The 24,495-nt window shown below is 37.0% G+C and overlaps 1 protein-coding gene across 1 annotated transcript in view; it reads right to left on the bottom strand.

Annotated features, from left to right (window-relative positions):
• Window positions 1-8,214: 8,214 nt before the first annotated feature.
• NXPH1 (neurexophilin 1) overlaps window positions 8,215-24,495 on the bottom strand; it is a 146,975-nt gene continuing 130,694 nt past the window's right edge. The window contains exon 2 of the mRNA XM_059819003.1: window positions 8,215-8,976. Coding sequence (XP_059674986.1) covers window positions 8,215-8,976 — 762 coding nt within the window. The remainder of the gene's footprint in view (window positions 8,977-24,495) is intronic.

Genomic DNA, 24,495 nt, shown 5'->3' with positions numbered 1-24,495 from the left:
GCTGTAAACTTGTACGCTATCTTACTGAAATTTACCAGTGTAAATGCTCCCTTAGGCAGGAAAAATCAAATGCACAAATAGAAAGTGTGGAATTACAGGTTACACAGCATAACTGCATAAGCAAGTTGTAGTCAGCATAACCAGCATAGTCAGCAATAAATGATGAAAAATAACTATGATATTGGTATTACATACAATACTGTTACCATGATATTGGTATTACATACAACACTATTACTAGTATTAAGAAAGAAACAGAAGAGAAATATTCATATTCTGCTTTGCTCACTGTTGGTAAGATATCAGCCAGAATAGTCTGTTTTCTTTGGGGTTCCACACTTGAAAGGGTAGGCAAGTTTTAGAGCAGTCACAGGAATGCAGTCAAACACGTTATAAGAACTGAGACTGCTTAGTCCAGAAAAACTATGGCTGATGGCTGAGTCTGGTAATAGCCTTCAAAGATGTAAAAGAATGTTATAAAAGACCTCCTGTTTATTCTTTCAGTCCAAGGGGATTTGGAAGGAAATAATTGCTTCATTTGCAATGGTGATTTTCAATACTAGCATTTTGGAAATGCTGAGTATACCATCCTGAGGAGTACAAGAGCAGGTCAACAATGGGAGCAAGACATGCCAGTTCTAGGAGCAAGAGCGAGACAGAGAAAGAGAAAGAGGAGAAAAAGAGAGAAAGAGAAAGAGAATGAGAACAAGAATGAGAAAGAGAATGAGAAAGAGGAGAAAAAGAGAGAGAGAGAGAGAGAAAGAGAAAGAGAGAAAGAGAAAGAGAAAGAGAAAGAGAAAGAGAAAGAGAAAGAGAAAGAAAGAGAAAGAGAAAGAGAAAGAGAAAGAGAAAGAGAAAGAGAAAGAGAAAGAGAAAGAGAAAGAGAAAGAGAAAGAGAAAGAGAAAGAGAAAGAGAAAGAGAAAGAGAAAGAGAGAGATTTCAACAGCAGCTTCCCTTGGAGAAAGGGCACAAGAATACATGGCTTGAGAAATACTGGCTGAGTTTTGGGCCAGATTACCTTGAAAGAACAAGGAATCAATCACGCTAGAGAGTCCTAAAAACAATTCATAGTTTAAACAAACATCTTTAAGTGTGATCTAAACATTCTTGAACCTTTTTCTGCACAGGAGCTCAAAATTAGACAGCTTTGCAACTCCCTTTCATTTATCTCTTTAAATCTATAGCAAAGTAGATCTTCTAGTGGCCTGTACTTGACTCAAATGTATTCTTTGCAATTAGCTGCAGGGCAGCAACATCTATTGATTGAAGCCTGAGAGCAAGTTACTGGGACTCTAACTTTATGTCTGATCATTTACCACCCAGTTTTCAGTGTCTCACCTAACTTAACTTCCTTGTCTTTTCTATATGTAAAAAGAGATTATAATTTTATACTTATCATTGAAAAGAATAATAAATAAATGTGATGTTTACAATTATATTTAAAATTATGCTTACAATCATATGTGTTGCTTTATTATTCATTTGCATTTGATTATTTAATTGGTGTTCTATGTGCCTCCTGGTTAGCCATATATGATTTGCATCATTGAACAGGTTCTACACTGAATTTACGGCTTGCATGTTATAATGGGTTCAACATATCTTATATTAGGACCCAGCTAACCTAAAAAAAGAAGTCTTTGAGTTGACTGCATTTCTTTTCCACAAAGACAGCAGACGGAAAAGTTCTAAAACTGGGAGATGAAAAATCAGTACCCGCTAGCAAAAGTGTGGAGAGTAAGTTAAAGTATGCCAACTGGATAAACTAAAAGTTCTGGAAATTTGCAAATTCAAAATGTAAAGGGGCAATTATGATAACAGAAAGTTAATTGTCTTCCGTTGGCAACTAGACTAGTGCACTTAATGTCACATGTCTATATAGCAGTCCCTTTCATACAGTTTATGAGCAAACTTCACACTTGGAGGGTTAAAATGAATGATTGCTAGGTAAATGCCTTTCCTATACCTCTAGGATTTAGATTTAGACAAAAACAAAAACCAAAAAACCCCAACCAAATAAAACTGTCATGAATGCAAGATCACCATGGTTCCTGTCAGTCAAGCTCTATTATTTCTGTTTCATTCACCATCTGCAATAACAGTTCCGGGTTCTAAATGTAGCTGGTAGAATGGAGTCCAGCGTATTTGCTACTGGAGGGAGTATGTTGCAATTGTTGAAATTTCCTTGCAAAAAATGCCAACTTTATTCTCAAGACCTCCCTGCTCTATGACTAATCAAAATACTCTACTTCCACCCAAGAAATTCAAAGACGCTTTGTAAATATGGCATAATAAATTTCACCACAACTATAGCTGTGAGGATTAATATTGTAAGAATTAATATGACTTTTTATTCACAGTCCGTAAGTGACCTCATTTTTCCTCAGGTTACCTGTTTCTAAGTAGGCTTTTGCATCTCATTTTAGATTCACTGTGACCTAGATGAGGAATCAAAGGTCCTACGTTATTTATGCCTCTGCCAACTCTGGTTTTACTTCTTTTCCATGATGAACAGATCTGTAAGCACTGAGATTTTCCCAGGAGCTCAGTAGCCCTTCCATAAAATACTGGACTGATTGAACTTTTTGAAATTGCTAATCTCCACATCTTCACTGATGTGTATGAACTCTTTCAACTTTATAAAATTTTTTTGTCCCTCTATTTTCCTGTTAACAACAGGCAGAAGTTCATTTCACAGACCACTAAAGCCTTCCCTCATAGCAATATCTCTACTTGTTACATGGCTGAGGTACACTTCCTAGGTGAACTGAGGTACACATTCTTAGGTGAACTAGGAATAAATCTCATACATATTCCATCTTCTCAAATACTATCTTTGACAATAGGACTAAAGCTCTCTTAGAATTAAAGTTCAAGTGAGTCATTGGTTTCCTCCCGATCCAAAACGCCTACAAAAAACTACATTTGTTTCTTTATCCCAAAGGCAAACTAAGATAAGGGATTTAAAATTATGTATACCATGCACAAGATGTCAGTCCAATCTGAAGCAGACATCCAACAGCTATGCCCTTCAAACAGAACAAAAAAACTGTATAGACATATTCCAATAAGAAAATAAACCCCCGTACAAAACAAAGCCATCTCCTTGTTAGTCTGGGTAATGATAGCACTTTAACTAATTAACAGGGAATATATAAAACAATGAAAAGACTTTATTTTTAGCCATAGGATGGATCAGCCCTTTTGGAGGGATCATGCTACATATATTAGATCATATTGTCAGGTGTGTACTACCCAAGGAAACAATATTCCCACAGTCCTGTAATTTACTGTATCTTTACAAATGACACTTTAATTTTAATGAGTTCTCCTTTCACAAACAGTAAAAAGTGTTAACCTTATCCATAGATATGACCTTCTCAAATTTATCTAGAAAATTAATTAATCTGTGGATTTTAGCATAATTTCAGTAAGATATTGCCCATTCTTTAAAAAAAAAAAAAAAAGTACTTTTTATTAGGCAATCATTTGTGCTTCCACTGTCAAAATGTTTTTGGAAATAGTATTCATACTCATACATTAAAGCAGTAACAGGGTAACTCACCAAAGGACTTTAGTATAAATGATCATCAAGGTTTCCATTTTTTAATACATGAGCAAAATGAATCAGTTGCTTCACTTCTCATTAATTCCAGACTGATACAGTGGAATCAGAAGTTTTGCAAAGTGTCAGGAATGCTTGCATTTCATTGATGTATATTTAAGTATTGAAAAATAGTACTTTTTTTGAGAACTGTGCATATTTAAAGAAAAACCTAATTTCATAAACGATATACCTCAAATTTATACACAGATGATTTACAAGAACTCTGCAGTACACTGTTTTGAAAATTGGGAGTCCTTAGCATCAAAACTGTTTCTGACTAGGTATTGTATACACGCCTCTGTATTATGCAGCTCCTAGCACAACAGGTCCTTGATACAGCCATTTGAGGTCTCTGGCAATGTTAGACACACAGTTAAGTACAGATCACTAGAGATAAGATTCTCTTCCATTTCTAGGTGCAGTGAGATATAATTTAACCACCTCTGTCACAGAAAGACATGGAGGACTCATATGATGTTAAGACTGCAGTTCAGTGTCTTCTGGTGAAGAATAGTCCTTCAGATCAGATGCCTAAGCTTTAGGTTGGTTTTGCTGTAAAAGTAGCAGACACTTTGTAATCCCTGTTTTCCTCCACAATTCTCTAACACATCTTTTTCAGAGTAGTTTATGATATTGCTACAGGATTCCAAGTTACAGCATAGGACTCAGAAGCATGAGGATGTAATGATTTAATCACAGTAAAACTGCCCTCCAACTAAACCTCTTGAGTAGTATTACTAGGCTAACCTGCACTAGAACACTACAAGACTTCCATTCTGCTCTCCTATATACGGAGTTCGAATATTTCTTAGTTCATCGTAAATAACTACAGTAAATTTCAACAGTTTCTGACATCATACTTTTTAAGTAAGAGAAACTTTGAAAGACAAGGGCTTTGTAAAGATGAACTTACTAGTTTGCTTACCATCCATGCAAATTTCAGAAAAGGGCAGAAAGGGATAAAATTTTACAAGTAACTTCATAAGGAGAGAAGAATGTACATTTTCTGTCCCATGCTGAAGTATTTTGATAAAACTAACAAGTGAAGGTCTTCCAGTTTTTCATCACTGTTTAGAACTTTGATCAGCGATTTTTGCAATGTAAAACCACCTGTTTCCTATATGTTTGATTCCTTTTCTCAAAAGCACAGAAGCTGACATAAGTTTTATCACTGACCCATCCAAGGCAAGTTTCATATATTGATCTTTGCTCAAGTGCATGATCCATGTATTTTTGCAACAGGAATAATTGGTTTCATTAAAGTATCCTTATTTGTGACATCTCTATGTAGTGAAAATAAGACACAAAGCATGCTTTAAATGTTTAAAAAAAAATGAACAAAACCAGTCTCTTCATTTCTTAACAATAAATAACTCAACCTTCTTTAATCCTAAAAATATACCTTTAGAGATATACACATTTATTACGTCTAGAATTAGTGAGTTATAGTGAGGCGACATTTGCCTGGCCTAGCACTCCATTAAGGCATTGCTCATGTGCAAGACCCAGATACCCATACATGCATTGTTTAACTGAATAAATATATTCATGTTCATTAAATTCCTTTTTTAAATGGCAAAAAAAAATCAAAGTTAGCAAACACAAAATATTTTCCAAAGAGTTTGAATGAAAGGCAATGAACTCGCGCCTAAGTAACACATTTTATATTATGAGAATAGATTGGTATTTGAGAAGACCACCAAAAGAACTCTTCCAAGTTCAAACTCAAGAATGTTTATGAAGAATAGCAAGTTCTTCAAAAGCTTAAGACTAAAAAATAATATGACTGACTGTGACAGAGGCAGATGAAGTACCAACTACCATAATTAAAAGGATCAAAACCATTGCATGATGAATACTTCCTTTTTGTATTGTTATAACTTGAAAAGTTGATAAATATATATATATGAACAGAATGTATAGACTTCATTTATTTATGGTAAGTTTTAAAAAAGAAGAAAAATCATGAAACTGTACCAGTAATAGTATTTAACATCCATTTTTCAGAAATATAAATGAGAACACAAAGCATGTAATGCTCAATTGTAATATACATTGCTAAGATTGCTAATCATATTTAACACTGGAATTCTACAAACTATTAAATGGAAATTTGTATTGAACTCAATAGCAAAATTCCGATTGACTTTAACAGAGCCAAGATTTTACTCTTGGTCATAGCACAGATTACTTTATGATTTATATTCAGAACAGTTACTTTCCATAGAGCACAAATGAGGAAACACTACCAGCATAATCACATTCCTGTCAAAGAAAAAAAAAAAACAAAACATTATCTCAGCATATTCCTGAATGAGAACAGAATCTAGACTGTATGGCTTGGACAATTTCTTTCTCCAAATCTATACAGGGTCCAGGGTCACAATGTTGTCCTGGGAAATGTCATATATAATGAAGAAATTCCCACAAGCCTATCTGTTTGAAGGACCCAAAACAATAATAATAGGGAAGTCTCTTCTACTCATACATCAGTGGGAAAATATTTACTTGTCAATAATGTTATCCATTTGCTTTGTTTCATTCCTGTTTATGTTCTGCACATTTCAGCAACAAATGTCCACAACTGGAAGTTGTTTCAAACTTCTCGCTTCTTGAAACATTAGTGGAGTGTTTATTGGGACTTTGAAGAAGCTGTTCATGATGTTGTGCACATTTGGAAGCTGACCCATATCTGTATTCACAGCATTGACACAAGAGCACAGAACCTGGGGGTGAGGGTGGAAGGGGGAGGGAAGCACTGCCAGGAATGATAATTCTGAAACATATGAGATGAAATACTGAGTTCTTCTTTGGGCAACCTTCTTTTAGGTATGGACTTATTATAGTTGCTGGTTACCTGGATGCTGGGGGTACAGTATGCCACTATACACACACACAAAAAAAGAGAGATATATATAAAAAAAAGCTATGAGCTTTTCGTTTATAGGAAGAAAATTCCTTCATACCATAAAAAGGGATCTCTTCATTCCATAAAGAGAGATCAGTGCCTCGGAGGAGGCTAGAATTAAGGCAAAGGCAGGCCTGTGTACACAGAAAGTGGCTCCATGTTTCCTCACTTCTAAACAATAATGAATCATTTTAAATAAAGCCCTGCTCCTGCAGTTTTTTATGCGAGTAGTGGCTTCCACCCAAGTTAGCAAGACTCTTCAGTAATGCGATCTGCTTGCTAGGAATAGGGCCCAAGAAATGTTTATATATTCTACGTATATGTCTATATGTATTTGCACACACATGCACACACATGTACATATACTCGTACAAACATGCACACACAGAGTTTTATAAATATATGTATATATATGTACATATGCAAAGAGACGAGATTGAAAACCATGTCAGACTTGGAATGTTATCCACTTGTCAGAACCATTTAAACTACTATCTACACAGTACATATTGAAACTCAATTTTAAGATTTTTTATTTTTATGTACAGTTCAATTTTTTTCTCTGGAAATAAAATATCTAAATACAGACAGACTGTAATGTTGTATATGTATAGCTTTCAACAATACTTTATCTGAATAAATGCTTTTTACATAGTTCTGTCTTTCAATGGAGTTTACAGCTACATTGATAAAATGGATTCCTCATTTCCTTGATTGCTTTTAACCAATAACAAGCAGAGAGACAATTACAAGTTAATATTAATAAGCAGCTCAAATAACACCAGTTAAATTATGTACAATACAAACCATTCATACAAATGAAGACTAAGATATTGAATTTGTTACAATATTTTGTAATAAAGATAAGACAGCCACTTACAACTTACATGTTCTCCGCCAGGCATTTTCCTTCTTAGAGATCAGTTGGAGAGTTTCTAAGTAGCTTAGCTTGCCTAAACTCAACCAGGTTTAAAGAATCAGAGCTCAAAGAGTCAGAGAAACAAAAAAATCAGAATGTCTGCCCACATGTAAATTCCAAATGTTTGCCATCTTTACTAGTTACAGGCTCACTCCATGGAAAAAGAGCCACCTAACACCACCTCGAATGTGCCTACTGTATGCTGGAAAAAGTCATGATGCTTTGCTGTGTTCATATAATAAGGAATACTGAACTCTAGACACACATTTTTCCCATTTTAACAAGTATTTACTCCTACAGTATTATTTACCAGTACAGCTACTCCAAGCAGTAGAATGCATGAGTGGGGATTATTGATTGGCGCATACTCAAAGAACTTTCAAAGAGATTTCCATAACAGTCTGCATTAGAAACCATTCTCTGTCTAGTTAATCCATTTTGCTTGATGACAGGTTATCCTGAAACCCTAGATATCAGACAATGAAAGCTCTCTTAACAAGAATCTCAATAGATGTGAGATGAAAAGAGTGTGTGTCTCTGTGTACGTGTATGGTTTTATTTCAAATCCATATTGATTTACAACTAGATTGATACATGGAGCTGACTGGGCAAAAATTACATTAGATTGTTTTCCACTAACATATTTGCAGCCATTTGACATCAGCAGCAGCGTGTAGACACATTCCAGGCAATAGATGTGGCCTTCCTCCTTGAGGTTACAGCCCTGTCATACGACCTTTTTTATTCCTCAGGATTCAGTCTCAGACACATGTTGGTCCTCACCCTGATGGGAAGTAGGGTGTGTCACTGTGGTAGTTGTAATCAGGACACACCTTCTGTACTAGTTTATAATCTGTACTATAAAAGGAAATGTAAATACAGATTACTTTAAAGGGCTTGGAGCAGAGCCATGACACATGGCTCTGGGTCTGCTCCTGATAACAGGTTTTTGAAGGGTCATAGTTGCAGAGTGTGTTCTTGGTAGCCTTGTCAACCTTTTCATACTCGATTCGACAGTTAAAGGACTTGGAATCTTTGGCATCAATCACTGTCTGCTGTGCCAAGTCAAATTCCACTATTTTTGTAGGGGGCACTAGGCTTACAGACACATTCCCTTGACCAGTGGAGTTATGCCTGAAGTAAACACTAAACGTCCCATTGCCATGGTCAACGATTTTCCCTGTTATTAACAGATTTAGCTTCACAGTCTTGATGTTGGAATGAAAATCGCCCCAGCCAAACATTTTCTTAAATTTCCCAGTCTTGACGATGGGCCGTCTCTTTGCTCTGGGCCGAGGCTCTTGCAGGTCTGTGGAGTTCCTCAGCCAGTCCCAGAGATCTTGCTCAGAATAAGTTTCTGGGGCATCGTATCGCAGGTCCAAATCTGTATCGTTTTCCTTTCCACGAAAAGTCTGTGACAGCAGGCGGCTGATGGACAAGTCTTTGCTACTTTCTGTCCATATGTGCTTTAGTGTGGATTTGGAGCTTCCTGATTTTAGAAGTTCTGTTTTTCCTCCATTTGTTAAATTTGCACAGGTTACCTGAAAAAGAAAGAAGGGAAGAAGAAAGACAAGATATGTTGAGATATGTAATACAAAACCCATCATTCCCACCTGAGACAAAAATTATCAGATTTCAAAATCACAGGGAATATTTTTTTTTTGAGACATTAAATTATATCTCTGTACTCAGTAAAACAAAACAGAAACATCTATTTTCCTCTTCTTTCCAAGTAGTAATTAGTTAATTCTCCTTTGCCAGTCTTTTACACTGGCCTTCAGATTTAATCCCAGCCACTCACTTTATGCTTCAGCCTGAAAGCTACTTCTGTTATGATGCCTGAAAGCTACTTCTGTTATGATGCCTGTAAGTGATGAGTATGTAATGAAGTACTGCAAAAACTGAGGTACACAACCATGTCATCCTCCGGTCTGTATGTGGCTTTCACTGGCCATTTCTCTTCTCAGAGTGAGGTATTCTTGCTTGAATGTTCTTTCTGCAAAGTGACTGCGTCTTCCACCATCAGTCACATTCATTTATTTTTGCTGCCCCCAGAGCCCACCGTCAGTGTGCTGTCTTGGTGGTGCCAGCCTGACCATGCTCAGAGTTCGTGTCATTAGAAATCTAATAATAGTAATATAATTTCCCTACTCCTTTTATGAGTACACATTGGTCTGTGTTCTTGACTGGGACCTCCAGTCACAACTACAATATAAATAATAGAAAAAATGAAAATTTTAATGAGTTTTGAGTCGACAGCTGTACATACTGTGTGCTGTACCTCAATTAATGCATGAGGAGTCAAAGTCTTTTCTTATATTCCCTTACAGATTAGCTACTGATTTGCCTTGTCTGTATCTAGTACGACATGCATTTCTCCTTCCTCACTTCACCTCTTTTTTTACACCTTCCTCCCCAAAACAAAAAGTGATCTGTGCAAGACAGAAAGCCATTTGTGTATTTACAAGAAAACTGGGGTCACCAATCTAAAAGTAGTAATAAAAAAATTCTGTGAAATCACATTTTTAAAATAGACAAAATCTTGCACCAAGTTCCTACAGAATCATAAACTTCAGACATAGATTTTCACGAAATTTAGTGTCAGAGCAATTTGTCTTCTTTATATTTTTTCTCTTTGCCTTAATTGTGTGGAAAACAGAGAACAGATGCAGCCTCGCAGCTGTCTAACATGCAGCACTGGTAGAGGGTTCTGGCAGAGCGTAGCAGGGAGGGCTGGAATTGGTGGGGGGGCAGCGGATGGATGGAAGGGACCAACAACACCCTTAGTCCCATTCCCCCTAAAAATTTGCACCAGACACACTGCCACATTTTGTAACATTTGGACTGCTCTGGAGAAGCCATCAAGCTTCTTATTTCCTTTTTCATGGCTATGTAGGAGATTCTGAATATGCCTGTTTTATTCCTCTGTGTTCTGGCACTGATTTACATGCTCCTATCATACTTCTAGTTTTATCATTCTCTTCACTTAAAAATGAATAGAGTGTATTCCCAACCCAGGATACCCACTGGAAACCAGTTAGTATTTAAATCATTGCCCCTCCCCACTGGTACAACTAGAGGTATATGTCATGGAGGATATCTATCACAGCATGGCCTTTTCATTTCCTAACAATCGTGGAATTGAAGCATGCTTTCATTAACTTCGGTACTTTCTCAAGGTCAGTTGAAGGCACATATATAAAATCAGTCTAAATTGTCTTACTACACTGATCACATAGGAGGTATGCCCCCAGCCTTTTACAGTAAACAAATAGGTAAATAAATCTGCCACATCCCACACTATACCTCCCCAGTGCATTTCAGGTTGGTGGGCCAGTAAGGGTAATAGGTAAAATATGGGTTTTATTTAGGATTGTGCCAAAAGGATTACTTCCTCCGCTTTTGAATGGAAGGAAGGATTAAAACACAGACTAGCATTTTGATAGCCAGTTTGTAGCTGCATCTTAGCATCAGCACAGTGAGCCAGGAGAGAAGCTGTAATGAAATGCACTGATGGTGCACTGGTTAATGAAGCAGCAATGAAGATGTCACAGGGAGAGAGAAAGAGACTCAGAATATAATTTTGCTGTGGCATATGGGGAAGGAATGCAAAATAAGAAGAGAAATGTGGTTAAAAGGAAAAATGTGCCTGTCTAGCATGAATCTGTCAACCTGCTATGAATCTAAGCAGTTAGCAGAGCTAGTATACCTGCAATCTGTAGGTAGGATGCAGATTGTATTTTTCTTTGCCCACAGCTAGTTTTTCCTTTGTTTTCCCTTCTGCTTCCAGTGATTTACATTTCATAGGATTACACTACAAGGCCCATGTAACAAGATGTAATGGTATAAAAACCTTTTAAAGGGAAGGTCTCTTTTTTTCAGATGTATAAAACTGAACACCAAGGAAAGGAAGTATGTATTTTCTGAAATAGCTGCTGACTGATCCAATACATGTGTTTTTTTGAAAGCCAGTGTATTTCATGGAAATGGATTCCATGCATGCCATACTGCTTCATACCTGGTCTAACAAATACAATTGATTGTTACTGTCATCGATTTTGTAATAACTGAAAGACTTCTGGTCATGCAGTTAGCCCCGAGTCCTCTGTTTGTGATTTTCAGTGTGGGTAACTGGTTGCATTCATGATTAAAGTCCTGAACCTGCCCTCCCGGTCAAGTGTCTGTGTAAGAACTAGAAAAAACAGCCCACAAGGGTTAATAAAAAAGCTCTAGAATTCATTGTTCTTCACTAACGTTTTCCAGCTAACTGCTTGTTCATATACTGTTAGTATACTATGTGCTATAGAAAGTAGCTGTATGTATCCTCAGAGACTCGCACGCCCAATAATACAGAGCATTGCTGTGGAATAGAATTTCTGCAAATGCAGCAGTTATTTTCATATGAACCAATCCACAATTTTCTTCTGTCTCTCTTCTTTCCAACCACAAGGCTGCAATAATACAGGAAAGATCATGCAACTCCATGAGATTTTGCACTTACTAGTGTGAAAACTAGCTTACTGAAATATAGACCTATTTTAGCAGTGCATTCAAAAAGAGTCAATTTAAAATGGCTAATGGAGAGCTAAAACACTGAGCAGCCCAAATTCTGTGGTGGCTTTTTTGTCCTCTTCCTTGAGTGTATTTGCACATAATTCAGAAACTTGCATACTATTCACTACAACCAGAGTTGCCTTCTTTTCCACAGCCAAGTGCCCTCCTAAATGAAACATTGAAAAGTTTGGCCCACTTGTGCTGGGCCTGGCTAGGATAGAGTTAATTTTCTTCAGAACAGCTCATATGGTGCTGTGGCTTAGATTTTTGACCCAAACCCTGGTAACACACTAATGTTCTAGCTCTTGCTGCACCGTGTTTGCACAGCATCAAGGCCTTCTCTGTTTCTTTCGTGGCCCCTCAAGTGAATAGATTGGGGTGGTCACAAGATGTTGGGAGGGGACACAACTGAGCAGATGACCTGAACTAACCAAAGATATATTCCATACCATATAACATCATGCTTAGCAATTAAAAGGAAAAGAGTGGGGTTTTAGGGGATTAGCCATCTTTTGCTCAGGAACTGGCTGGGCATTGCTCTACCCAGTGGAGGTGGTGAGTGTTGCCTTTGCATCACTTGCGTTCTTTTCTTTTCTCTTTTCTTTTCTTTTCTTTTCTTTTCTTTTCTTTTCTTTTCTTTTCTTTTCTTTTCTTTTCTTTTCTTTTCTTTTCTTTTCTTTTCTTTTCTTTTCTTTTTTTCTTCTCTCTTCTTCCACTTATCCTACACTTATTAAAGTTGTTTTTTTATCTTGACCCCCAAATTCTCTTGCTTTTATTCTTCATTTCATCTTCCCCTGTCCCACTGGGGAAGGGGGGGAAGTAAGCAAGTAGCTGTGTGGTGCTTAGCTGCCCATCAGGGTTAACTCACAGCACCACTACAGTGCAATATATCAATGTTTCAAAAGGGCTTAGGAGGGGGATCTCCTCCGTGACTGCATGGCTAGAAGTGGTTTTGAATGGTTGTGAAGTCAGCAGTGTCCATATAGAACAACAGTAAGGAGCAAAAAGATTTAGAAATGCTTGTCCAATGCTACAAATGTCAGTGGAAAAGCACTCAGTAAGCATGGCAGACTGACCTTTTGTTCCGGTCTTGTACTTTTAATGGAAAGTACGAATTTCCACTACCTAGTAAAGTTTACTGATGTCAAAAAGGTACAAGGAGCTGACTGCCTGGTAACTCTTTTCCGACGAATAATGACAAATTATTATTCCATTTATTCTTCTGCTTCTAGGAAGGAGCAAAGACAGTGGTTTCACTGAGCACAATATCCCAAAACATCATTAAAAAGACACAGGAATAAATCTGTAAATCAGTTTTTACTCCATTAAAATAGAATACTCCATTCATTCTGTATCCTCCTTTTTGAGGCTGAAGAATTTTTTGTGATGATGTTTAACATCATTAAATGTATTTTAATGCATATGTGTAGTTCATTTAGGACTTCCTAAAGGATAGGCAGTTTATTTGTCTCAGAAATTTTGGAGTTCTCTTTCAAGACACTGAGCCCTGAATGCTTTGTCAGGTCAAACCTGAACATTTGGAGCAGAGAAAACAAAGTTGAAAAGGGATCTTGGGAAGCCATGAAGGCCTCAAATAGCGATCTAGGCCCTCTTCTCAGTGTAAAATCAACCATAGGTATATTAATGTTAATTTAAGACTGATCAATTTGAGAATTAAAAAAATAGTCACTCAAAGAGGTACAGAATTCCTCTTGATTTCTCACTCTTTTCCTTTTATTCTAGCTCTATTACAGTTCATTACCTATAATTACAGTATTGGTTTAGAAATTATGTATTTATTCATCTGAATGTATGACTACTTGAGGGCAAATGAAAATGTAAACAAATATCTAATACTCAGGGTAGAAAACCTCTCTGTTCAGGTAAATAACTAATCAAAACCAAGATAATTTTTGCTGGCATAGTACTATAAGAATTTGGCAGCACTGTGTTTGCATATGCTCTATGTAATAGAATTCAGAATTTTCTTTCCTTGGTCAGATATCTTAGGTACAGCATGAGTAGGAGAGTACTGATGGACATAACTATAAGCTGGGCCATTATCAAGGCAGGACAGCATTCAGAAAATTTTAGCTGGATCCATTTTCCTCATATGAATCTTGTTTATGCAATGGGTGAAGGAAAATCAGGACCTAGTTTACTGTTCTACTTTGATTGATTTTTCTTCCTATACCTGTCTACACACTGTACAAAGTTACTAGTAGCATGGAAATATTTTATTCAGTGAATAATTTCCAGACAAGTCAAAGCCAATATTCTACAGAAACTTGACCATAAACAAAGAAACAGAGAATCAAAGTTAATGGGGATATGATTATAACAGGGGGGAGTAAAACACGGTGAAGGACTTGTACTTCTTATAAACTGACACTCGGAAAGGGAGGACAAACATGGAAAACCACACACATTAATATTTCACAGAAACAGACCTCTCTGGTTCTAACTTACAAGCCTTTTTGCTACATGACATGAAAAGAATGAGGATGTAGATTGGTCTATCAAAAACTGCAAACTCAGACGAATCTGACAAATGGAACAGTAAATTCTGATCTACTGTGACAAATGAGAACACAAAAGTGGCTATGCAGGATCAAACCAAAGACTCATTTAGAAAAACATCCTGTCTCTCATAGCGGCTATAAGAGATGCCTGGAGAACATGGCAAGCATGTGATAGTCCCCTAATTTCTTCCCAGCTGTCAAATATTTCTAGTTTCCTCTGCTAGGTATTGTTTCTATATATGTTTTCCAGTTCAGTAACTCTCAGTAGACTGCTCTGCTATGCATTTGTCCACTCTGACCCTTTGTAAACTTGTAACCTCCATAATACCCTTCAGCAATGAGTTCCACAGCTCTATTCCCTCTTACTGTTTGTTTTGAACCTGGCTCCTGCCACCATCTTGGGAGGACCCTTCGTTCTCCAGATGGAAAATTCAGTCTCTATCCAAATTTCCCATGCTCCTCCTTACTTTACCACTACACTTTACATATTTTTTCTACAAATATCAGCGAGTGGAAAATTTGATGATTTCCAGCTACATTAAGAAGCCTACTTCTAGCCCACCAGTACATGCCTCAGCTATAGCTATTCATAGTAGTAAACAAATATTGATCACTTTTCCAGCCTTGAGTAGCAGCCTCCTGGGTCACACAAATAATGCCTTATACAGAAGCCATTCTATACCTATGCATTTGAATTTCCTTTTTGTCCTTCTCTGAAGCCTCCTCAGTTCTACTCCCAGTTCTATCTTTAAGATGAGGAGACCAGAATGGCACATGGTATTCAGGATGTGGCAGAACCATGGTCTTGTATGGTGGCAAATGGCCTTCTATTATTTGTTCACTGCTTTTTCTCTACTAATCCATAATATTTTATTTGGTTTTGATCACTAATGAGCACTGAACTGATGCTTGCGTGGAACTGTCGTAACCCTAAGATCTCAATCCTACTTATATATGAAGTTGGGATTTACTTTTTCCCCATGTGTTTCACATTACATTTACTACCACAGAATTTCATTCCTTAATTTTCTGCCTATTTACTAATTCTGATAAGATCTTTCTGCCATTCCTCATGTTGGCTCTTATCTTTTCTACTCTGAAATATCAAGCTTTCTCACTCACCTTTCCCAGGTCATTTACAAATATATTGAACAGCAGAGGTCATTGCACAGAGCCCTACAGAATTTCTATGGTGACCTCCTTCCATTACTAGCCCTAGAAAAAGAAGCATCTGAGGTTTTCAACAGTATTTTGTAAAGTAATCACTTGGGATAATTCACTTAAGAATAAAAAAATAGAAATTTTTGTCACAAAAAAACAGAGGGAAGGTAAAATAACATACACTGTTACTGTAATTTTTGTGTAGCTCTACCTTGGGATTCATAAAAATCAGCTTGATACTATCGTCTGTTCTCAGCTCAGTTTTAAATTCTGTATTTTTCCTGTTTTAATCTACGAACTATCATGCTTGTTCTGAACGGCCCTTGTTAGAAAGAAAATGTGGCTACCTGAGCTTTTTTCATCACTCACACAACAGAGGTTATGCAAGACCAGAAGCTGATATAAATTCAGCTGACGACAGCTGATATAAATTCAGTGAAATTTAACATCATTGAAATTAGAGTGCCTATATCAGCTGATATCAGTTTGAGATCTGACTAAGAACCAAAGACTAATTAGAAAATGTGTACCCACAGAAAGATGAGGGCACTCATAAAAGCGTAGAGACACTGCTTTGTTTAGAGACATTATAATTCTTAAGAGTTGTTGATCATAAAATGTTAAGATATTGCAGTGGGCTGTTCTGCAAATGAAAAATAACTAGAACAAGTTACAGTTTTACAGTGCTTTTCCACACAAAGTTAGTTGCCTGTTATAAATAAGTCTGAAAACTAGGAAGTCTCAAATAGTTTTCAGGAAATGCAACGGTGATAAAGCACCTTCAGTGGTTAGTTTTCAATGAGAATATTTAAGAACTACCATGTCAAATTTTGCTTTAGAGCCTCATTTCCTCTCCCTTGCATTCATGTTGACTGTGAGCTAAGCTGTGACACTGCCGCAAGTCCTGTAACGGACTGATGAAAGAAAGTGGCAACCTGCCACCACATATTAGGAAAGAGTAAGAACATGTTCTATGTCAGCCCAGTCCATGATCTAGGGTGGGAATCACCTCACTGTTCACCTCATTCACCTGGAATTCAGGTCTTGGGCCTAAACTACTCATCTAGGCTTATTCCATAACCAACAGAGAGAGAGAAACAGAATTAACTACCATCTCTATCGCTATGACGTATTGATGAGCCTTCAAGGATTGAATAAATGCTCTTCATCCAGATCCCTGAGAGTAAGCAAGAAAAATCTGACCTATGGTGCATTGTTTGCCCTGGAGAGAATGCCATGGAAAGAACACAAAGGCTTCATCCTGTAAGCAGGACAATGATTGCTCCATCTAAATGCTTTCTGAAATGCTCAAGTCTGCTGCTCCCTATACATCTGTAAGCACGCTCAAGCTAGTGCTGTGTTACTCATATAGCAAGGTGTGCAGACCTGCTAGTATTGCTCCTCCTTTTAGATATAGGAAATTTCCCATTTGGAGGTTTCCTTTCAGAAACAGTGTAGCTTTGTACTATTCTGTTATCTCTGGGGCTTGATTTAATCATACAAATCATTTTCACAAGTATTTAGAATCTGAAAAACTAAGTCTTCTTAGGCCTGTTTTGTTCACTAGTGGCTATAAAAATGTTTAGTAAGCAGGCTTTTAGAAAGTGTTTAGTCATCTAAAGATAGATAGGCACTTGAAATGAATCAGACTCGGATTGTAATTATGGAGACATTTCTTCTGGTAGCAGTGCCCTAACTGATATTTTTCTCTTTCTCCTTTTTTCCACTGCTTCACTCTGTCAGTGCTGCCCTCTCAGCTGTGGCAGTACGCCACTTTGTAAGAACCCATGACTTTCTTTTTCTTTTCACAAACTTCCAGAGTGGAAACCAGACTCAGAATTAAACATCCAGGCTCCTCTAAGTGCCTGGAGAAGTCCGGGAACTTTGAACGAGGAACCAAAACCACAGATCCACAGCAGGAAGCAATGAAAAGCCAGCCCTAAGAAACGTTCCACCCTTTTTCTGGAAAGCAGGGGTGAAGACAGGCACTACTGTCACTCTTGTCTTTCAAAGAAGGAACATCTGTTTTTCCTTCAAAAATGTAGCTCCTAGAGAAAAAGGAAGTGATTGCCATTGTCTATTTAATTTAAGAGCTTGAGAACATTAGCAAGCCAAACCAAAAGTCCATCTAGTCCTGTACCATGTATCCGACAATGGCTAAAAGTTGGTTTTTGTCAAAGAATCCAAAAACAGGGAAAGAATATACTACTTCTACCAGAAAATCTTTCCCATTTTCAGGCCTTTGCAGATCAAGGACTTCTTAAAATGGATTTGTGGCTATGAATTTCATAATTTGCAACAAATATCACTTAAAAGAACTTGCCTGTTTCTCTCTGAAACTTCCAGCATCTGAAACACCCTGTGACCAGTAGTTCCACCTCTTAACTTCAGACTGTCTGAGGAACCTTCTCCTCCTGTTTGTTTTGAACAACTCACCTCCTAGCTTCATTTATGCCACCTAAATTCTTGTCCAGCAGGCCACAACAAAATCTAGCAAGGCAGCAGCATTTTTCCTGTGAAGTTCAGGCAGAAGCTTGGTGCCTGGATGCTCAGGGCAGGCAAAGCTGTAAAAGTTTATGTCTGGCACTAGAGGAGCTTCCAGGTCAAAAAAAGGAGGTGGTGTCTGAGTTACAGGTACTTCCAGAACTAGGCAGCTCCAAAGGTGGTAGCCAAGGGCCAGCATAAAACTGTGAGTTTAGAATACATAGGAAATGTATGGACTCTCTCAGCTCAATTTACGGGCCAAATCCTGGCCCACCACCAAAGTCAATTGTAAAAATCCTAGAGGAGCAGAAGGATGAATACTGTGGTATTATGTAGCTTGTTTTCATTTCCTTGCCTAGTTAAGGCAGAATGGAAGGTTTGTAAAACACCACTTCTCTTTCAATTTAGAAAACATTATGCTATCCCATATAATAGCCTGTGAACTGAAGGACCAAATGAGTTACAATATGTTGTGAAAATCTTCACATTACATTTTTACAGCTTTCTGCTTTTTGCCTTAGAAGTGCAGGAATTTAACCCAAATATTTCTAATGGTGGAGATGCAAGTGAATTTATAAAGATTTGGAAAAGGATTGAAATATAACTGTATGAAATATCCTATTAACTCTTGCCCTATGTTTTACATTTTTAGAAAGAATTTAAACTAAACTCTTGAAGCCTGCTGCCTATGTTGTCATTAAAGATTTTTTACTTCAGTGGATTATGACTTTTGAAAATTCATCCCATCTCCGTTCAGCAGGGGATTAAACTTCCATGGAATAAATTAAGGTGGGTTAAAAATGTCTAACAGAGTTTTAAGACCCCTGTATTATGCCAGTATCACAGAGTGCTGCTAACTTTGAAATGAAAGTCTAGCTAGGTAAATAAATTTTGTCAAGGATCTATTGTTCTTGTTCCACATTCCTATAAGCCTTCTTTTATTAATATTGGCTTGCCATTTTCTGCATACATGTAGAAAGTAATATTAAATAAAATTAGATTTTATATGAAAGGCCACAGAGCAACATTTTAATCAAAATTTGCACTGTAGTGTGCTTTATATATAACACACTGAAGAAAATGTCCATTTTCATAGGGGTAGACAAATCTTCTGAAGAAGATGAAGAAGACTAAAAAGTGTAAGTGTGATATGCCAGTGCTTATATAATGGACAAAGCCACTGTGCACTATTAACATACTCTATTAGTATTATTATTTTCTACATACAGTTTCCAATCATCATGTAAAAGTTTAATAAAATTAAAATACTCCCACATTTTATCCAAATACGTTGTTGCTCATGTGTCTGATACCATATTTTTCCAAAGAAAAGCATTAGAATGTTGATACAGCTGAGTCACTTTCCACATAGATATTCATGGGTGCATTCTAGAAACCGAAATTTGAACAAAGATGTCTTTTGAAGAGATTTAACTCCCACTGATGTTGGCAGAGTGTATATTTCCATAGAAAGAAATTGTATATCTGTATGAGATGCTCATGAAATACAAAAAAGGGCTTGCACAAGTATAAGAAATTCTATTACAAAAATATAGATTCCTTTCATTAAAAATACCTGTTGTTCACTATGAGTTACTCATTTATTACAAACAGCTGAATACTTCAGGAGACACATTGTAAAAGCACAGAGGAAGCTGTTCCAAGGTTCAGTTGGAGTTTGACATATCCCTGCTGACTTTTATGCCTTTGTCTTCACTTTATGCCCTTGCCAGATATGCGTACTGACTTCCCAGAAGTCTTCTGTGATCACAAAGAAGGTGGTTTTCTTCTCTTTGAATTTCAACCAGAAGCATATTCCCTTTCTAACTGTGTTTGTTTAATAGGCATTGATCATTCATTCGTTTGGCCAATGGATATCAAAATCTATTAAAATCCATCTCTGAGGAAAGAGGTGTACTTCTTTAATGCTGTTCTGGTAAGGAAGGGGAAGATTAAAGAGCTATTCTATTGCAAGGGTACTCAATTAATTTTTATTGAGATTTTCTTGGTGGTTTTGTCAAGGTCTGCTAATTTTTACAGGGGTCTGCTCAGCAGTAAGCAGCACATGGGCATCAGCTCTGCTGGGCAAGCCAAGTGCTGCACATTGTTCTCCTGGCTATGACATACGCAAACATGTTGCAATGCTCCCAAAGTACAGAGATGTCAAAGAAATATGGATTGTCCTATTGGAAATTGGGAGACACCACATGTTACACATTTACAAGATCCAAGCAAAATTTATTCTTGATCCAAATCTGAACAGTACTCTACCGTCAGTGTACATTTGCTCAGTGGGGATGCAGGGAGACCAAGTAGCCTCAGAAAAAGTACTACCCCCATTTGCTTACATAGCTGGTCTTTCCGTGACTCCGGACACAGGTATCACAAGAGACCTATTATGCCATTAAGAGGAATACAGTTACAGAGTACTAGAAGGGGATACCATACACCAATTTCTCTACCTCTTGTAAACTAGTAATAGTCATTCAGTATGGTACTTCTTTGCAGTGATTATCCCCGGACTTGCACAGACCAGTTTTTAGGTCTATGGTACCTTTCTGAGCTGATCCAAACAGACATTGTGAGGGAACCTAGAACAGCCACACAAAACAGAACAGAATATCCAATAGGAAATCAACATTGTCTGTGCCTGATAGTAGTCTTGTATTTTCTTCCTGCGATAGTATCACACCTAATTAAAAGTGAAAATTAATAGCCAGCAGGATTAATCAAATTCCATATGCAAATATCTGGCTCATGAGAGCCATGGTCCAATTGCTAGCACTATCACTAAGGTCATTAATTTAAATTGAGATGAGTTAAGAGTCCTTTGGGCATTGACACATAATTTGAAGGAGGTTATTCATTGCTAAATTTTTCACACTGAAATGAAAAAATTAGGAAGAAAATACATGAACATTGCTTCAGCACACTGATTTCTAGGATAATGAGCAGTGCTGTGAGCTTGTCTGTGGAGGACCATGAGTCCTCACCATAACATACAGTAGTTCTGATACATTGCTTTAAATTCTTATTAAGATGTACTGAAGCAAGTTGAATATAAGATAGTTCGAGTCTAGTAAACTGACATCTTTGGGATTATTTTATGTCTGCTGACTTCTGCTGAGCACCTTCAAATTACAGAAGGACTTTCATTTTTTAAACCAAAACTTGAGTACCGTTTTCATAAACCCTTCAGAGACTTTTCCAGCCTTCAGAAAAGGTCCAGACATTTCCAAATAGCAGTAAGTATTAACTCAACTTATAAACAGAAATACTGCAGCCCTAGAGCACTGGTTATAGTAGTGCAAATACAGTGCATTCTCAGTTTACCATCTCTTCAGCTCACCTCAGAACTAACTCCAGTGTCTTGATCCATAACTGCATTTCTAGGCAGGGTGACTAGAAGAAATGTAGTCTTTAAAGGCAAATTATAATGGAGTGCCCTACATCTTTGAACTTTCTTCAAATGCTGATGGCTGAAATGTTTTAAGTTGCATAGTAACAGAATGACTGCAGAGTAATAAAGCAGTGATGGTATTATATTACTTTTCCTACATAAAGAATAAAAACATAAAATTTATTATTCTGACCTTGTATCACAAGGGCTTCTCAGGTATGTAAAAAAATTCAACTGGCCAATCAAAATGGACTTAGACTAAAGGGAAACCTGCAAAGTGGTTTCCAGAAGTTTTTTGAAATTTAAAAAACCACGGGAGTCCAAAAAATGAGGCTGGAATCCTCACAAGTTTGGGCTTTAGTATTTACTCAACAGTATGTTTTCATATTCTTAAAGTATAACAAATTCAGGGTTCAGGAAGAATCAGGTATTATTTGTCCCAAATCTACATGAGTCAGGAAATGCAGTGGTACTGAAAATGAACAGAGAAAAAGGAACTTTTCAAACCAAGTTCCAGAAAGCCTTCCTCTTTTTTGACTGATACTTGGAGTCCATTCTGCTTTGACCTCAGACTGTTCTAAGCATCACCACCTTGACCGCATTGAATTATTTGGGCCAATTCTATCTGCAATTCCATTCGTACAGCCTCCTGCATGAACAGGATTTCAATGGACTGATTTAGACAGGAATTAAGTTCTTTGCCTTTCAGAGAATAAACATTTCTTCAAAGACAGGTCAAGATCACCATATATTAATATATTCCTATGTCTGCCCAAAAAAGCAAATAACTTTTTCCATTGTCTCATCCTCTATATCTGTGTGGTTGAGCAGCAGCACAAAACAATTTAACCTTAGCAAGCAAATTTCATTTGTTACCTACCAAATGCTGATACAAAAGATAACTATGAAAAAGCAATAAAATCCTCATTCTAAGGCAATAGGTAACATGCCTTTGCTATAATATACTTGCTAAATAACATTCAATGTACTCATAAAAGCATTTAATTTAAATATAAATGCTTAGCAGTTCCATTTTTCAGGGAGTAAATGACACTTTTGCTTGTGTTTCTTTGAAATGCATTTGCAGAACAGACATCCTTTCAAAACCCGCAGTTAGTGTTGTATATTATTACTATTACTGCAACGCTCACGGACCACCCTGTGGTCAGGGTTAGGCTGTACTAGAAACTAAACATATATAGTCACTGCCCTAGAGAGCTTTCTCATTGAAACAGATTTGGCAAAGGCAAAGTTAAAAGAACAAATATTGGTGATGTCCTAACTCAGTTGCAGAGCTAAGAGTTAGCACAAATCTCTGAACTTTTCTTTCCAATGTCTTATCCAGGATGCCCCAAAAAAGGTTGATTCAAATAACTGGTTGAGATACAAAAAGCCACTAGCTGTTTTAAAAAGGATATAGGCTCAAGGAAACAAAGTCAGCTCAGAAGTGAGTTGTGTGAGAACTCACTAAGTCCACATCATCAAGAAGCCTGAAAACCACTTGCAGAGCATTACGAGGTCTCCATTTTCTCCAAGAGCAGGGACACCTGCCCTCAGTAGTGAGAAATGTTTGACTTGTTTCTCTGATAAAAAAGATAGTGAAAGTAATCATACAAATATAATCTGTCTTCCAAAATGTGAATCCCTCAATTCCCCCATTATCCTTCAGCTGTCAGTCAACAGCAGCTCTGGGTAGTCCATCAGCTACCCAGTGAATAACAAGAATATTTTCCATTGTTTTAAATTTACTTAATAAAATTCTAATTATATAATTTTTATAAACTTACTGGAAAGCAGCAACATCTTACTCACCTTATTCAAGCTATTAGCTTTTTAGAGTGTTTTCTTTCTTAGTTTGGTTTACAGATAACTAAGACAAGGGCTTGTAGGCCAGCAAGAAAAGTCCAGTTGGTTCTTGTTACAAGATCCTTTAAGCATTTTATCCACCCACTGAAAATTTTTTGTGCATTCATCTTACAGATTTTGTTGCTAGAATATGGAAGCATTTTAATCTAGTGGAATCCAGTAATATCCTGGATGAATTAATAGAATAAATTTTCTGTTAATTTCAGAACAGTTTTTCCATGTAGAACAGCATATACACAGATTAGGTCTAAAAGACATCATGTTTACAGTAAAGACATTCTATCGCTTACCAGTTGCAGGATAGTATGAGAACATCAAGCTTGGGAATTTACAGTTTTGCTATATAACGGTAGTAACCCTAACCAAATGCCTGAAGCCTAAGCCCTAACCCAAAACTCTAACTTCTCTTTCTAAGCCCCTAACATTCAACCTCTCACCTAACCCTATCTGTAACCTGTTTGGTGCCCAAGAAATAGAAGAAGGTTAGGGGCTGTATGTATAATGCAGATAATTTAGCTATGATATACTTTCTCTAAAACTATTCATGCATTTTCAAGTATGATCATGTACTTTGAGTAATGCAGAATCAGATCCTTTCCCAGCTTCACTGACTACCACATAACTAATTTTTCAGCAGATCCATGTCAGATTAATCCAGCTGAGGACTGACCACATATATTTAAAATTATCAGAAAAACATCAGTTTTAAATCGCAGGTTATTCTGCATTCAGAGCACTTAAAATAATCTTCAGCTATATTTGTGGTCCAAAATATGATTTGCTATCACTCAGGATGAAATATTTCCAAATATATCCACAGAACACAAAAAGCTCAGGCAGAGAGACTGCAATTTTCCAGCTTGTCCTTCAGTCTGAAAATGGCTGTACTTTTTGTTATGGGGAATGGCAGTAAGGGCTGCATGGCAGTCTCTGTGCCTGTTCAATTACTGCCCATTCTAATCATGTTGCCAGCAAGGGATCATTAGGTGTTTGGTGCTTATGATGTAAAATATCTACTAGGAATTGGATTTTGATCATCACTTCATTTTACATCTGTTTCCCACTAACCAATG

The sequence above is a fragment of the Gavia stellata genome, chromosome 6, assembly GCF_030936135.1.
Source record: "Gavia stellata isolate bGavSte3 chromosome 6, bGavSte3.hap2, whole genome shotgun sequence".
NCBI lineage: Eukaryota > Metazoa > Chordata > Aves > Gaviiformes > Gaviidae > Gavia > Gavia stellata.
This window is presented reverse-complemented; position numbering and strand designations above follow the sequence as displayed.